Below are 16,493 nucleotides of genomic sequence, written 5' to 3'. Positions count from 1 at the left end.
AAAAATAAATAAATAAGAATTCTTTTATCCTATTTTTTTATCTTATTCTGTAAACCCAATAGTCTGTTATCCGAATTTTAGCTAAAGTCCCAGGAGAATAAACAAACGCTAGGTCTTTTTTCGACGAATAATCTATTGTCCGGCATTTAGCTAATACGGGAGAATAGGCATGCGTGGCGCGCCATCAGTCTATTATCCTGGGATATTAGATAAAATCCCAACTTGTCTATTGACCTATGACATAGCTACATCGATAAGAAGGACTGAATTGACTCTTCTATCAAGCACCGCGGTGTCTATCCGTAATTGATTTAGTAGAGTCTAAAATTGTTATTTTCGAGCACCTTCTGCGGCTGGTACTTGTAATACGGCGTATAAATATTGAGAAGACCGAACTTGCTAGCCAGTTTCTGGTAGATAATGTTGCACACGGTTATGACGGTGTAGGTAGTCGGTATTAGCTAGCACACTACAAGCAGATGTTATGTGTTGAATGGTCTCTGATGTTTATTGGGACTTTCTACATTCGTCAAATTGAGTGTTTGGATCCTCAATAACATTTTTCTTATAGTTATTTTTATTAATAACTTTATCCTGGATGGCCATCATGAAGCCTTCGGTCTCTTAGAAGAGTTTGCCGCGCCAGCAAACCATCTGTTTGAAGCTTCTTCGTCATTATACGACTGGTTGAGGTCGTTATGATATCTACCGCCTTTATATCAGACGTTCACATTCTACACACAACTCCTTTTATGTATATAAGTTTCAATAAGCATTTCAAGTGATAGTGAATCATACAGCATAGTTATAGATCAATCACGTTCACTGCTTCAGAAACTATCTTTGCGATAAACCAGCATCTGGTTAGTAAGAATAGTTCATTATCCATGAAAAATATGTGACCATTGTACATAATGTATTGATTTACCACTCATAGAAGCAAAAGATTCATTTTATATACGATTTAATTTTGGTGCATTTTCCAAAAGTCTCAGAATGAATTTGACATCATATATATATATATATATATATATATATATATATATATATATATATATATATATATATGTACTTTCTTAGTCTTCTTCATCGTAATTGTCAGATTGATAAATGACTTTGCAGGAAAACCGCCTTGAGAAAAGTGGGCTCACCACACATCCATTCCTACAATCAGGAAATGAATGCTATTCATCGAAAGAGAAATTCATTTGGGAGCACTGGACTTAGGGCTCTAAATAATGTATTTTACCTACGCTATTACCATAAGGTGATGGCTCAATGTTTTCTACTCATCACATTTATCTAATTTTTTGGTTAATTGTGTTTTGAAAGAATTTATAATAACAGTTTTTTGTGGAAAAGAATCAATCTAGAGCTTTCTTTGATTCTGCATACTTGTAACATTCTTATAAAAACCATTAATTTAGTGGCGCAGTCAGAAGGATTATATACAAGAATAAAATCTGAACAATAACGAATAAGGATCCACAAGCCAGAGAAGATAGAATCCAGCTTCAAAGCTGGACAGCTTTCTTCTAAAGAAGAAGGTGGACAGTTTAATAGTGTTTTGTGGGAGTTTATAATCACAGTTTTTTGTAAAAATGTGTTAATCGAGAATTTATTTCGAATCTGAATACTTGTGACTTGATTATATATATATATATATATATATATATATATATATATATATATATATATATATAATTCTATGAATAAAGTTTTACTGGGTGTAAAATAATTAAGTATTGTAGTTAGTTAGATTATATACTAGAAAACAGTCTCAAGAAAAACGAATATGTATCCACAAGCCACAGAAGATAGAATCCAGCTTCATAGAGCAGCTTCCTTTTAAAAGAGGAGGTATCACCTAAGCCAATGCCCTAAGGTGGACAATTCTCCGTTGTCTACTTATCACTTTTATGTAATTTATTTGTTTAATTGTGTTTTGTAAAAATAAATAATAACAGTTTTTTGTAAAAATGTGTTGATCTACAATTTATTTCAAATCTGATTACTTTTTTAAATGGATAATTATTTGTAAAAAGCTTTTTGTGAGTGTAAAAACACAAACAGCGCATTCAGTAGGATTATATACATGGGAAAAGTTACATGAATGATAATCCACACGACACAGAAGATAAACTCTAACTTCAAGGAGAAGTTTTCTTCTGATGAAGGAGGTGTCCACCTTTGCAATTGCCCAAAGGTGGATAGTTAACTCTGTTAACTACTTATCACTTATATGTAATTTATTGTTTGATTGTGTTTTGTAAGAATACAAAAAGAACGAATGATAATCCACACGAGACAGAAGATGAAATCCAGTTTCAATGAGAAGCTCCTTTCCAACGGAGGTGGTGTGGTGTCCGCCTCCGGTGGTGACATTACTCAAAAGTTGACAGTTCACTGTTGTCTTCTCATTATCTTCATGTTAATTTTTTTCTTCACTCTAGTTTCAATGTTTAAGTTCTCACTTTCTAATAACAGATGAGAAATAGATGATGTTTGAATCAATTTTTTACAATGTAACTTGATACAGATTAAAACGAAATTTAAAAACACTGTTCCTATAAAATAAATTTCTTCTGTTTAATTTTTTACAAAACTTTCTAACTTGGAATCCTGATAAAATCGTTTCGAGCCATTTAATCATTGCTCACTTGATTGTCGTTAGCAAGAACCCCCAATAAACTCAAAGTTGTATAACTTACGTGTTAAGCTCGAGATCCAGACGAAACTTGTGGTTGAAGGCTTTGATGAGAAGTGAGGTGCGGTGAAAGTGCTTGCCGGTCTGTAACAATAATAAAAGCTAAATTAGACCAGATTATATGGAGATTTATAGGGTAAAATTGGATATTCTCCGATGATAGGTTAAAAGTTATCACCGGCTTTTGTGTCCTAGTGATTTACGTGAGGTTGACTTCTGATTCTTATTTTCTTATCTTTCCTTTTTTCGGTCGGGCTTTTGTCTTCTCGTTACAAATTATTTTTGGGGAGAAATTTATCAAGATTATTTATTGTTGGGATCAAACAAATTCCTGTTGATTTAGAGCGATTGGTCAAGTAAAATTGAAATGTTGTTTCCAAAGATATACTTTTAAAACTAAAATCTAAGGAAATATTAGGCAATTGCACATACTATTTTTCTAGATTTTAACGAGGTTGATTAGTGTTATTTTGGATAGAATTAATGAATAATGTATACAAAAATTCACCTATTAACGATATTTTATGTGTTTATATGAATAATAAGCTTGATTTCCAGCCACTACAAAGCGTCAATGATAGTAACAGATGTCAATACAGTTATTTTATAAATAGTAATATTTTATCAATTTTCTTGTGAAGGTGAATTCTATCTGGTAACAATTACGGGATTCTTTTATTCCTAGATTTGTGTACAATAAAGACCATTATACAAAATTTAACTTTTTTCAATATTCTTCTCGGTTATGTACACTTTCGAGATAACTCTGGCAACGCTGTTGAAAGAGATTAAAACGAAGCATGTTCGTACTTCAAACAGTTGTACTTGTATCATGATAACACGTTCTCGTCGAGAAGACGCGCTTTCAGAATGAATAACTGATACAATTTCGTGCTAAAAGAGAATTTTTTTTCTTTGTTACGAAGATTACGAAACTATGTTTATCAAATTTCCAGATTAATTTGCGAACTCGCCGCTACCAAGTCGTTCGACAGTGTTGGGAAAACGTACCAAAGATCATTAAGAACGGGCTCTGTTGGCGACGCGCCGCGTTCTGAATAACCGGTATCTGTAACAGCTAACAAAAATATGGAAACAGTGACGCCATCTGCAGCAACTTCAAATAGTCGATCGTTTTTACGAAGAATGCTGAAACGCATGCACTATAGAGTTGATCGTTGGCGTCTCTTTCAAGCACTTCCGTGGATGATTTGATTGGAATTTTGCGAATCGTACCAAGAATGCAGTGAGGATGGCCCGCAGTTTCAGTCAATCATATCTTCATTGAAGAAGAATTAAATCTGCCTGGGTGTATGTGTAGGTATCCACGCGGAAGTTATCGTGGAACCGTACTATTTTGAGAACCCCGTGGTGGACCAAATTTATTTGGAAATGCTCGAAAATTTACATGACCAAATATACAACGATCCTACATTCACAAACATCCGTCACTTCATGCAGAACGAAGCTTCGTCGCACTACGCGTTATGTGTGCGGGAGTAGCTTAATTTTTATTTTGGAGAAGAGAAAGGCAGACGAGAATTTGTTAAGAGGCCCGCACGGTCATGTGACTTGACACCATGTGATTTCTTCCTGTGATGCTTTCTCATGGACTGTGATTTTGCAAGAGGAAAACGCACCCTTCTCAATCTCCAAACTGCAATTGGAAAATGATTTGATACTCTTCGCGGATAGATTGACATGCTTTATTCGACTTGTTTCTCCGTTCAGAAAGGTAGTCTGAAATGCATTGGTCAAGATGGGCATCAATCTGAACAATAGCCCTTTTATTTTCATCCATTTCGACCTCTAATGTTCAGACTTCTGTATAGGAGTGGGTATCATGGAGGAGTTTGTCAAATTACTAGATAAAGACGAATACTACTTTATAAGATTTGACAAAAATTTCTTCAGCTCACTATGGAAAAGATTATGGCCCCCAAATTGTACAACTCACGAAAGATTCTAAATTTAGAAATTCAATTACTGAGTTAGAACAGCTTCTACATTAGTTATGCAAAAAAACTTCTGCTACAATTGCAAAAATTGGGGTGCAATATGAACATAAAACTTTACTTTCTTAGCCACCTGAACAGGTTGCCGAAAAATTTGGAGATATTAGCTTCGAGTAGAGACAGTGCATTAATGAGGACTAATGAAAAATCGCTACCAGGGATTCTGCGAAACGTATATATGTCTGAGTCATATTATGTCTATGATATGATGACTACAATTGTGAGAAATACATTACGATAACTTTTACATCTTCATATCTTAATGATGAAGAGAATATTGAATGTAATTATTATTGTAAATATGACAGAAAAAACGAAAGAAATCTTATTTCAAATTTTTGCTACCAAGTTTTCGATATATAACTGAGAATCAATTTTTTATACTTTCTGAAAGTTTATTACAGAATATCTGGAAGAAAAGAAGTTCGGGAAACTAAGCACGATTTTGAAAAAATCGTGGGTAAATTCAAGCTAAAATTGATAAACTGATTGGGAAGTTTCAAGATATTTTCATAAATATACTGTTTGAAGTGCATTTACTTAGAAGTTGTTACCATTAAATTAATTCCAAGAAAAGTTTTATATAAAATTGTAACTAAAACTTCAGAAGAGTTCGGTAACTTAATATTTACGTTTAACTTACTTTCCGATATTTCATTATTCACAACTGATTTTTTTTGAAAATTAGTTCCAACGTTTCTTTGCTACAATGCGCAATTTCCGAAGTTAATACTACAACCGAATTTCTTTCACCATCCAACGAGATTAACAATGTCAACAATGGATACTGAATAAACAAAGCCGTTCGTTGATAAAACAAAACTAATATGGATTCATTGTTAGATAAATAGCCTTTTAACAGATTTGATTTTTATTCATGACAGCTTTCTGATTTTCCTAATAATATCCACAGTAGTAGAGAGAGTGAAATTGGTCATTCATCTATCCAGTTTAATTTTCAAAATTTAGAAGAATTGTTTCAAATTTATGTATATTATATACAGGGTGTATCATAAAAAATGTCGTTTTCCAATTAACACTTCGTTAATTCAATAATCATACTAAAAAAGATCGTATTCGAAGTAGAGCCCATCGTATTCTATATAAAAAAAAACCAAAAAAACCTCTGGGAATCTAGACTGACAACAACTAAAGGCAAATAGCTATTAGCAGCATGTGATAATCTTAAAGATTAAACTTTGTTAACTGAAATTCAACATATTGGCTCTCAGATCAGATCCCTGATCTTATGGATTTCTTCAGAATCAGGAATTTATCCTTAAATTATCTTAACGTATTACAGGCTTGGGAGTGCTGGAATTAGTTTCCCTTTCATCTCTATCTCTCCAATATTGATGTTTATCTTTTCCGCTAATTATTTGCCAATATCGTGCTTTTTGATGGTTGGGTCTAGATCCAGCACAATAAAGACAGCTCCTTATTTTTTGGCTTTGGCTAGCATTTTATCTTCGAAAACTTTTTGCATTGCTGCTCTACTTTCCCTTCTAGCCTCAGTACTTATCTCCGTATTGTGTTTTTTCCTTTGGGATTTCGTTTTTATTAGCAGACTCTCTCCTTTTAGGTCCGAAGGTTTCTCTTTGTAATTATTTTCTCTCCTATCCTCTCAACTGTTATCAGAAACTCTATTGATCACCTCACCTCTTCTAATTGCATCCTTCCGTGCATATTGTATACAGCCCTCTCTGTAGCCTCTTTCTTCGCCGTTTTTATCACTCGTTTTATCTGGTTGTATTTGTCTGATTCTTTTTGTTCCTTTGTCATCACGACTAAAAAATATTAGTTTGAACATCCTTCCCGGTGGTGGACTTATGGTTTCCACTAAAAATTCAGATTCTCCCATTTCAGTTTCTCCTTTTAGGTCTTCAATCTCTTTGTATTTTTCCTTATCTTTCCCAAACATCTTTTCTACGTTGTAACTAGCATCTAGTATTATATTGGCATTATATTCGTTGTTCACCGTTTCGATTGGCCATCTCTCAATTTTGACTTACTTATAAACAGTTCTTTCAATTTAGTTGCATGCAGATATTGAAGTACCATATACACTGTGACCCAAAGGAGATCTATTGTAACCTCGTTTCTTGCTGCGATACTGGGGAACCCAATGTTTACAGCTGATCTGTTAAACTCACTTCGTTTAGAAAGTCCAGATTCTGGGATAGCTCTAAGTGCCGAAGATCTTCGTTTTCTATTTCATAAAGAGGTTTCGTGGTCTGTGCAGGAAAATCTACACGACGCATTATTTGCTCTAACGTCTTAAGGTGTCTATTGAGGTGGCAGTGCCCCGATAGGACTCCTATTAGTATTCGTGGATTGTTCATACTTAGGTTAATACAATCGACAGATCTTCTCTTATTATAACTTCCCAAGAGAGTCATTCCCTGTAGGTTGTCCAAATAATAGGTTTTACTCCTATCTATTTTCCTATTTTCTTTTTCAATGCTTTTTCTATTATTCCGTTGCTGATACCATAGAAGGTCTTGTGTGCACCGGTGTATCCCAGAATCTATTCTAAAGTAACTTTATTATTGTTGCCAAGCTAATTTTTCTAGTCAATACCAAACGAGTATAGATTCTATGATATTGGAGCTTAGAGCTCTAGTAATTGCTTGACTATCAAACAATAATATGATCTCCATATTGCGATAGTTCCTCTCTGGATTGAACTGGACACTATTTTCAATTGTATTTTTGCTTGAAAAATGCTTGGTGTGTAATCCAGACTCTCAGGGTTTGGATCTGGACCCGCACATTCCTATTCCAGTTCTGTCTGCTGCTTTACATCTGCCCTTTCACCATTCAATGGCTATCCTGTTCATTTTTTGTATGGGGTTTTGATCCCAATCACTTCTGCAGTCTATAATTGAGATAAAATTTTTTTCCAAGCTAAACTTTTCTATGCATTATCCTGCAGCATGTCCCAAGTTTGATCATTATTTAGTGACGGTTTTTCTTTGGTGATTCCGTCTCTGAAGATTCTAAGTGATAGAATGCCATATACAAGCCGGTGTTTGTACCTTCGAGATATCGTTCCTCGTGGTATCCAGACTAGTTCTAGTACCCTAAACTATTGCCCAATATGTAATGATGGGTCTCACAATTGTCGTGTACATCCGCAATAAGGTCTTTGGGTTACAACTCCAATTCCACTTTGTGAAGTTTTTGCACACTATCAGGGCTTTTGTGGCTCTAGTTGATTATTTTTATTTGGTTACGAAGATGTGTTCACCATCCTGTCATATTCACTCTAGTATTTATATGATTCATTTATAAGAACTACTTCAAATGTGTTACTGACTCCAATGATCTCTTTGATCTTCTCATCTAGTAGTATTAAGAGAGAGGTACAACACTCCTGTATCAATTACATAAAAACTTTGGTTTTCAATTGCAAAATTTGACAAGCGTTTTTTTTCATAACTTCACTTATTTCTGGAATTTGATGTTGTACTAATGGAAGCATCATCATTTTTAAATCTTATAATTGAATTATTTTGCCCATCCCTTTAATTTTCACTCTTTTCTTTTCAAGTCAGTACTCGTCATAAAAGTTGTACGATCTTCTTTGATTTTTATATATACAGTGTGTTTCACGGCGAGTTAAAACTATCTATATATGGCGAAATAATTATAGTAAAATATTGAAAATTTCCACTTTTGGGTTTTTGGATACCATCTTCTTAACTAAAATATTTTGAAAGAGGGCTGATTTCCGGTAGAACTTTGTTATTTTAAATGGAACAGCCTGTATAATGATTTTTGAAATCTACGTGAAATTTTAGTATACTTTTCTCTGAGAACTTTTTGAGTTATTAATATTTTTGTAAAAAATTTCACTGTAACTGTCACAACCCCTTATAAATTATTTTTTTACGAGGATACCCTTACAGATATCAAAATTATTTCTATTCGGTTGCTTTTAGCAAGGTCTGACGTATTTGAATCTTTGTTGAAAATTATTTTTTTCATACAGGGTGTGTATAAGAAGTGTTCAAAGTTTAACTTCATAAATATCAAATTTCTTCATTTTGTTATATAGAACCACCCGGATTTTCTATTATAATTCATTATTAGTTATTAAATTGAGAACAAGTCATTTTTCGAAACTATCAACAATTGATTGATGATAGTTATATAATAATTGCCTACTAAAAATAAACATAAAAAATTACTTGTTCGAAAATACAATAATAATTTAAAACCTTGGATATGTCGAATACGACTAAAAACTGGAATGGGATTAGTAAATACTATTTGATTTGTTTTTCTTACAGACCTTGACAAGATAAAGAAAAATACTTTTCTTATTGCTTATATCAACGGGTTAAAATGAAATTTAGACCACACCCGCATCTCAAAATTTACAGAAAACAGTTAATATCTGGATAACAGTAAGGTTAAGGTATACTTGAATTTGCCTTATTTTTTACCCCTGAATGCATTAAAATAGAAAAAATCGGGTGGTTCTATTCGAAAAAATGGAGTAATTTGATGTTTATGAAGTTAAACTTTGAATACTTTTGTATATTAATATATAGGGTGTTCTATTCAAAATAATAAAGTTACAGTCGACTTCCTGTAGAACCGGAATTCGGCCAAATATTTTAGTTAAAAAGATCGTATCTGGAAACTCAAACGTAGAAATTTTTATGATTTTACTATAAGTATTTTGCCATAGACAGTTTTAACGTAACCTTTCTTAAATAATGGAAATACAAAACAAATATAAACTGATTCATTTTCTTTAAGAAAAATTAAATTTCAACTAGAGCTTAATTTTTAGTTTAAATTTTTTGTTTTATCTCCAGTTTCCTCCTTAATTGTAAAATTGTAGCTTAGTAATTTGTTTATAACTCATCACTCAATGATAGAAAATGACAATAATACGATTTTTTGATCAAAATTATAACAAAAAAAATAATAGGCCAGGTACAGGAACTAGAATAGTAAGCTTATATTGCATCATAAAATAGTCCATTATAGTGTATGTAGTCCTCAAAAATAAACGAGTTAACATGAGCAATCAATCTCTCCACTATACATATTTCCTCTATTTATTTGGTACGCAATAACGAAATCTGCATATATTTCATATTAATCCTGTATACTCAACCGTTTCCTATCCAGATTGCTTCTTGAATATCCTACATACGAAAAATCTTTGATTTTGATGACGTAGATATATTTTTTTCTCTCAAATACTCTCACTTCAAGTTGATTAATGACCTCGAATTGATGTTTTTAGACTTGTAATCAATCATGACTTTCCGCCAGCCGGTAATTCTTCCAGAATATACCACAACAAGTCTAAACTACTGTTTTCACATCCGTTTTTATTGTGTTTTACACAATTTCTATTGATTCGTAGAATAAAGTGTGAAGAGTAAATATATTGACCATCGTGCCCGCGCCCTGTGAAGGATAGTTTTTAAGTTAGAGTATTTGATATAGAAACATATTTCGTACGTTAAGTGCAGTAGCCCCATTGAGTATTTAGCATGAAAAGCTTCGTCATGAAACGCTTTACAGTATACTAGCGGCGATTAATCAAACCGTTGATGAATCTCGGTCTTTCTAGTGCAATTAAACTATCTGCCAGTACCTTTGATAGCTCTACTATACATAAGAGTTTTGATGTAACCATCGGATACAGAACTGGAGGAGATAGACCGGTAATCGTGTCGTCAATTCTCAAGCTTGACTTAGTTATTCGTAGAGATCTCTTAAAGGTGCTCGAGATACAGTTTCGTAGCACTTAGTCACTGGGAAAGCCGAAACATTTTTTAACGTTGCACTATAAATCCATGATTTAGATACCAAAGCTGCTGCTAGGATTACGGAAACAAAATAAAACTTTCGCCGGGAAAAATGAAGCATTTTTGAACCCTATACCAAAGACAAAAACCGAACTTTTCATCCCGGATATCCCGAAATACTTTTTCTTCATCCCTTGGTACGTACGTGCTTTCGACGGGCTCTGAAAAAAAATCCCATACACTACACGGACCAAAAGTTGAAGTCTAAAGAAGAAGAAGGTTGATACGTTCAAATGATATGTTTTGAGGATACATCAATCGGAATGGAAAAAATGCTTCGACAATTGGTTAAAACTAATTCAAAAGTATATTGATCTTAATGGAGAACATTTTGTAAAACAATGAAGCTATATCTAATTATGAATATTTGTTTTTAATTATCTATCTCAAAACTTGAGTAGAAACCCTCGTATACAAGTTTTATTGTTAGATTTTCATAATATAATAGATATAAAAGAAACTTTAACCAAGTGTATTTTTTTATATGTCAAATTCGAGGACATTTTCACGTTCCAGACACCTTTTTGAATTTCAAATAAGACTTTTGTTCGATACATTAGTTAAAAATCTTTCTCTTTCTCTTTTGACGGATTGTTAAATTTCATATTCGCATAGAAATGAAAGTTATATAAAGTGTGAATAGAATTCGACGGTAGAAACAGGTTTTTTGAGATAAGTGAAACAATTTCTTTCTGCGTAATAGCTTTCAAGAACATATATTTTTCTTTGTCACATTTTTCTTAGATGATATTGGAAATGATAAAAGGTGGATATTCACGATAGAAATTGTATTTGTATATAATTTCAATTTTTTTATACGGTTCTTTTATAAATATGTGTCGTATTTCGTGATGGAATTTCAGTATTGACGAATTCAACGCTCATTTCAAAGATAGAATAGTAGAATCAAATAAAAATTGATAATAAACTATACGAATGTACGAAAATGTTCAATTCAAAATTATAGAGACTCACTCATATGTGTTTCTATAATCTCGAGTGATATCTTTTGTGAATTTTTCACATGAATTGAAGTTATAATTCAAAATCATTCAGTTATAAATTGGCTGCACTAAGAATGATATCTCCCACCTCTCCATAAGGTGATAGAAATTCCTAATTCAGAATATTCACCAAGGATGAACCGTAACCTTCCTCAAATCTGGGACATATCGCATGATGATATACTAGAAAAGTTCAAATTCGAGAAGAAATTAACCTGAAAACAAAGCTGTAAAAGTAAATGGGATTACATCATACTATAAAGGAACGTGAACGATATTAAATAGTACACGGATGGCTTCTAAACAGCAGATGAAATTGAAATAGGAGTTACGAGTTTAAAAACTGTGAGTGAAATATTTTTCAAGCAAAAATTCATGCAATTGGAAAGTGTGTCAAATCAAATTGGGTAGTATATAATAATTTTTTGTTAGTTTTTAAAAGAAAGATAAATTTTGACGTTTCGACTTTTCTTTAAGTCTTTATCAATTTTTTGTTAGATAGTCAAGATATCAAGATCCAAGCTGATTTGAGAGCCTATACGAGTTAAATAAGCTACGAGGTTTGTTTGTGAAATGAAATTCCAAAGGAACTGTAGGGGACTGTAGAAACGCTGTTAAGCAATATTTGGCGATACTGTCTCATACCTTGGGTTCCTTCTTTTGGTTTCCGCCTTGTGGAGCTCTCTACAACGTTCATTCTTGTCTTGGTAGCCGTGAAAGATGGATTTTCCATTTTATTCTCAAGCCAGGTGCCAATTACGCTCTGTGATTCGTTTTTTTCTGTGCAAAAAAGGTTCTCTTGGTGGACATCAATTCCTAACCCTATGAGGTATATGAGGAAAAGTATATGTGCACAAATTGTACAGATAATTCAAGACGGCCATCGCTGTTGGACGAACTGATTTTGAAAATGAAATAATACCTGTTGTCAGCAATTCTTGCAGTCACAAAATTTTTATAAACCGGTTAGGATATGCCAAGGTACAGAATCTCGAAAATGGTAACGGACGGATCTAATAGCAGCAAAAAGAACTGGAATAAAAGTGTACGGGCACAGAACCAAACAATCTGAAAGATTGGATAACATATCAAGTATTTTCAAAGAGAAATTTTTGCAATTTATAAATGTATCCAATTCAATCTAGAGAAGAAAAATCGAAAACAGGAGATCATCCTGTAGGATAGTTAGGCATCTATTAGAGCTTTAAGCTCCAATATAATGAAATCCAAAGATGCTAGGGATTCATGGGACCTAAACCCTTCTGTGCTATCAGCACTATACCTAAGAGCGTATGAAATAGAAGACGAAGATATTTGGCTTTTGGCAATTACAGCGATCCTACATTCTGGATTTTCTAAAAGAAGTGGGATTAACAGAGCAGCTGTAAATACTGGGTTCCCCCATATCGCAGCAACAATATATCTTATGGGTTCCAGTTTATATGATACCAAACTAGCTACGTGTGCACTATATTGTGCCATTATGACTTTCATCATCTTTTTCTTTAATATTTGTTGAAGTTCATCAATCACCTATTTTAGTTCTTCATGTATTGATATAATTCTATATTATTTTCCATGGTGTTCATACCATATCATTCAGCGGGTCTTCTGCGTTATACCATCAACACGAAAATAATAATAATAACGACAAAATACAGTGTTTTAGAAGAAAAGAAATTAAAATTAAAGCGGAAAACGCAAAAAAAAATTATATCTTCAAAAAATTCTACAAACATAATCCCAATAAAGATCACGTGAAAATCATAAAATTTATTTATGAAACATATATGTAAATAGAAGTGCATAATATTTTTTAAAATTTTGTATCGAAATCAGCAATATCTTTAAGAAACATACAAAATAACATAATCAATATATTTCCATCCCTTTATCTCCATAATAATTTTTATTTACCTAGACCTCCACATGAACTCGCACTCCGCCTCTCCCAATCTGATCTAACCTAACCTAACCTAACCCATCCTAATCTAGCCTAACCTAACCTAACCTAACCTAACCTAACCTAACGTAACCTAACGTAACCTAACCTAACGTAACGTAAGCTAACGTAACCTAACGTAACCTAACGTAACCTAACGTAACCTAACGTAACCTAACGTAACCTAACGTAACCTAACGTAACCTAACGTAACCTAACGTAACCTAACGTAACCTAACGTAACCTAACGTAACCTAACGTAACCTAACGTAACCTAACGTAACCTAACGTAACCTAACGTAACCTAACGTAACCTAACGTAACTTAACGTAACCTAACCTAACCTAACCCAACCTAACCTAGCCATTTTATATGTAAAATAATCTTCCACCCCATCCAGATACTTTTATTATTCATACTTCGCAATTTCCGTGGTGGTGTTATAACGAATATGTACCCATTCAGTTATATTCCCTATATTTCCATATTTATCATTATCTTCTCAAAATTGAGAGATATTGAGTGAAATTACCAACTTCATTCTATATTATTATAGTCGAAAAGATAAAAATCTAGTACGCCACTCTCTTAACTATGTCAATATTATGTGGCATGTGCTTTTCCGGTAGTCACCAAACCATGCCCCGATCGGCGTAACGGCGTCTAACGAAAATTCTAACCTAAACAAGCATCTGTCGAGCACGTTTTGAAGGGCGTAGCCCCTTTTATTGATTCGTCATCAGGTTGGTTTTCAATTAAGAGCAAGTGGTTACCAGGGGAACGGTTACCGGCGATGCTAGAAAACAGTGGCGGGTTACAGGCGAGAAGAATGACTTTTAATAAGTAGTCTGATAATGATCACACAATTATATCAATTCTTTTATGATACAAGTATGTCTAAATAGAAAGGTTTTCATTAATTTGCAGAATTCTGGAATTAATTACTAAGATTATTTAATTATTTACACCTAGAATCTACGAAGATTTTGATTTCACCACATGGATGCTATTGATCACGAATAAAAAACAAAATTAGTATTGAAGAAAATTGGATGTTTTCTTATATCTATAACCAGGAAAAGCTCTGGAATGGAAGAAGATATATTTTAGTATTTCTGGAAGTGTCTGATATTGAGAACTCGAAGCTGGAACCTGGACGTGTAATGTACGCTGTATTTCTAATAAAATTTGGATATATTAGTACAGCCACAATTTGCACACAACACTTGTATACTGGTAGTTAGTAAAACTGAGCAAATGTTCATAAAAAGCCCCATGAAGATTTGAATAAAATCGGAAAACTTAATATAAAATTAGACCGATAGCTACGATGAATATTACATAAAAAAATTATGCTTGTGCTGGTTCCTGAAACGCAAAAAGCTTTTTTCAGGACAAGATATCGAGGAGCACATTTGAAGCTTCTTGGATGTGAGATGTAATATCGACGTTTTGAGTAAATTAAAAGCTGAAATGGCATCAGACGATGTAAAACATTTTGCATTGCTGCATGAAGAGCGGTTTCGTACCCATGACAACGTCTAGGTTTTCCAGCTACTGGACTGAAGTGGAATCGTGAAAAAATTAAAAAAGATGAAACTTTTTGGGTTAATGCAGAAATTTTCAATCATCTTTCCACAACCAAAATTTTGAGAAGTATACTCCAAGATTTTTGGACAATTTAGCTACTATACAAACATTAAACAGCGATAAGATCGGAATAATCAAATTTTTTTGCATAAGTTTGAAAACATGTAGTAGACGACGGAAACCACTTTTTAATGGAGCCTGAAGAACAGCTTTGAAACCACGATATCGTCAAATAAATTCGGACCCAACTAGACCAACACCAACACCAAGAGTGGTGAGCTACAAAATGAAATCGTGAAAAGAATCGAGACTGGACAAAAAACTAGTAGGAAGAGCTTGGAAGTAATATTTATCAAAATTATTTCTGGTTAAGATCGATTTAAGATAGAAGTTTGTTTCTTTTTTTAAATAATATTTTGTTTCTGATGTGATTAAATGGAGCAGTGTCATTAAACTGATAACACTTGAGTTCCGAGATGAATTAGTGTACTTAATCAGATACAGAAATAAATATATAAATTAGTTAATTTAGAAAATAATTAAACGTGTATGTGGAAAAAACTGACATCTATAGATAAAATGTACCAGTGTTACAAAAAATGACGGTGTTTCAAGTAATTCTATAGGAAATTGTCCGAGGGAATTATATAGAACGAAGCAACCTCCTTTATTAATTAACATTTAACAACAATGTATGACGAGAAACTCAATAAAAGAGAGATCATCTAAAGCGTTGATAATTCAAGTCAAAATAACTTTTATTGTAAAAAACTGATAATTAAACTATATATTTCGTGTATTTTTTAATAACATCGTTTTTCTTTCTGTCAGCTGATTCACTTCTGTGCAGACATATTTTATAGTTTCTGTCACCATTTCTTTATATCTGTATACATAAATTCGGATGAAAAGATCACGGTGAGTCATTTTATAACGTTTTGCTAAAATGGAGTCGTCCAAGGTGAACAAGCTTTTACGAGATAGACAATTTTATGGGTTAGTTAAGTCTCTATTTGGGTTTGAATGAATAGACGAATGAAAAAAGAATCTACACTGTTAAAAAATTTAAAAAATCACTAATTCCTCTTAGAATACGATAAATTTATTAGAAAGATATTGCAAATAATAACTATGACCATTAACTGAATTCTGTTTACACTAATACTCACGATTACACTGTCGCGTTTCGATAACCAAGTTATCGTCTTCAGAAACTAAACTAAGTTTACCTTCAGTCTCTGAATAGCATAAAAGTACCCAATGGAGGTCAATATATCATCATGTGAAAAAAAATTATTGAAAATTTCATATTTAGGGTTATTATTTAGAATTAGGTCTCCAGACAAAATTCGCTCCAAAAAACTTTTCACGCATTTGGGGTTGTTTCTGAGGGTACAA

At 32.9% G+C, this 16,493-nt stretch overlaps 1 protein-coding gene across 1 annotated transcript in view; it reads right to left on the bottom strand.

Moving 5' to 3' along the window:
• The window catches only part of LOC130452643 (disintegrin and metalloproteinase domain-containing protein 11), a 768,870-nt gene that overhangs the window by 147,593 nt on the left and 604,784 nt on the right, over positions 1–16,493 (bottom strand). Inside the window, exon 6 of the mRNA XM_056791998.1 lies at positions 2,712–2,791. Within this exon, the coding sequence (XP_056647976.1) occupies positions 2,712–2,791 (80 nt within the window). The remainder of the gene's footprint in view (positions 1–2,711; positions 2,792–16,493) is intronic.

The sequence above is a fragment of the Diorhabda sublineata genome, chromosome 2, assembly GCF_026230105.1.
Source record: "Diorhabda sublineata isolate icDioSubl1.1 chromosome 2, icDioSubl1.1, whole genome shotgun sequence".
NCBI classification, from domain to species: domain Eukaryota; kingdom Metazoa; phylum Arthropoda; class Insecta; order Coleoptera; family Chrysomelidae; genus Diorhabda; species Diorhabda sublineata.
The sequence above is the reverse complement of the archived record's forward strand: the minus strand, read 5'-3'. Positions and strand labels throughout refer to the sequence as shown.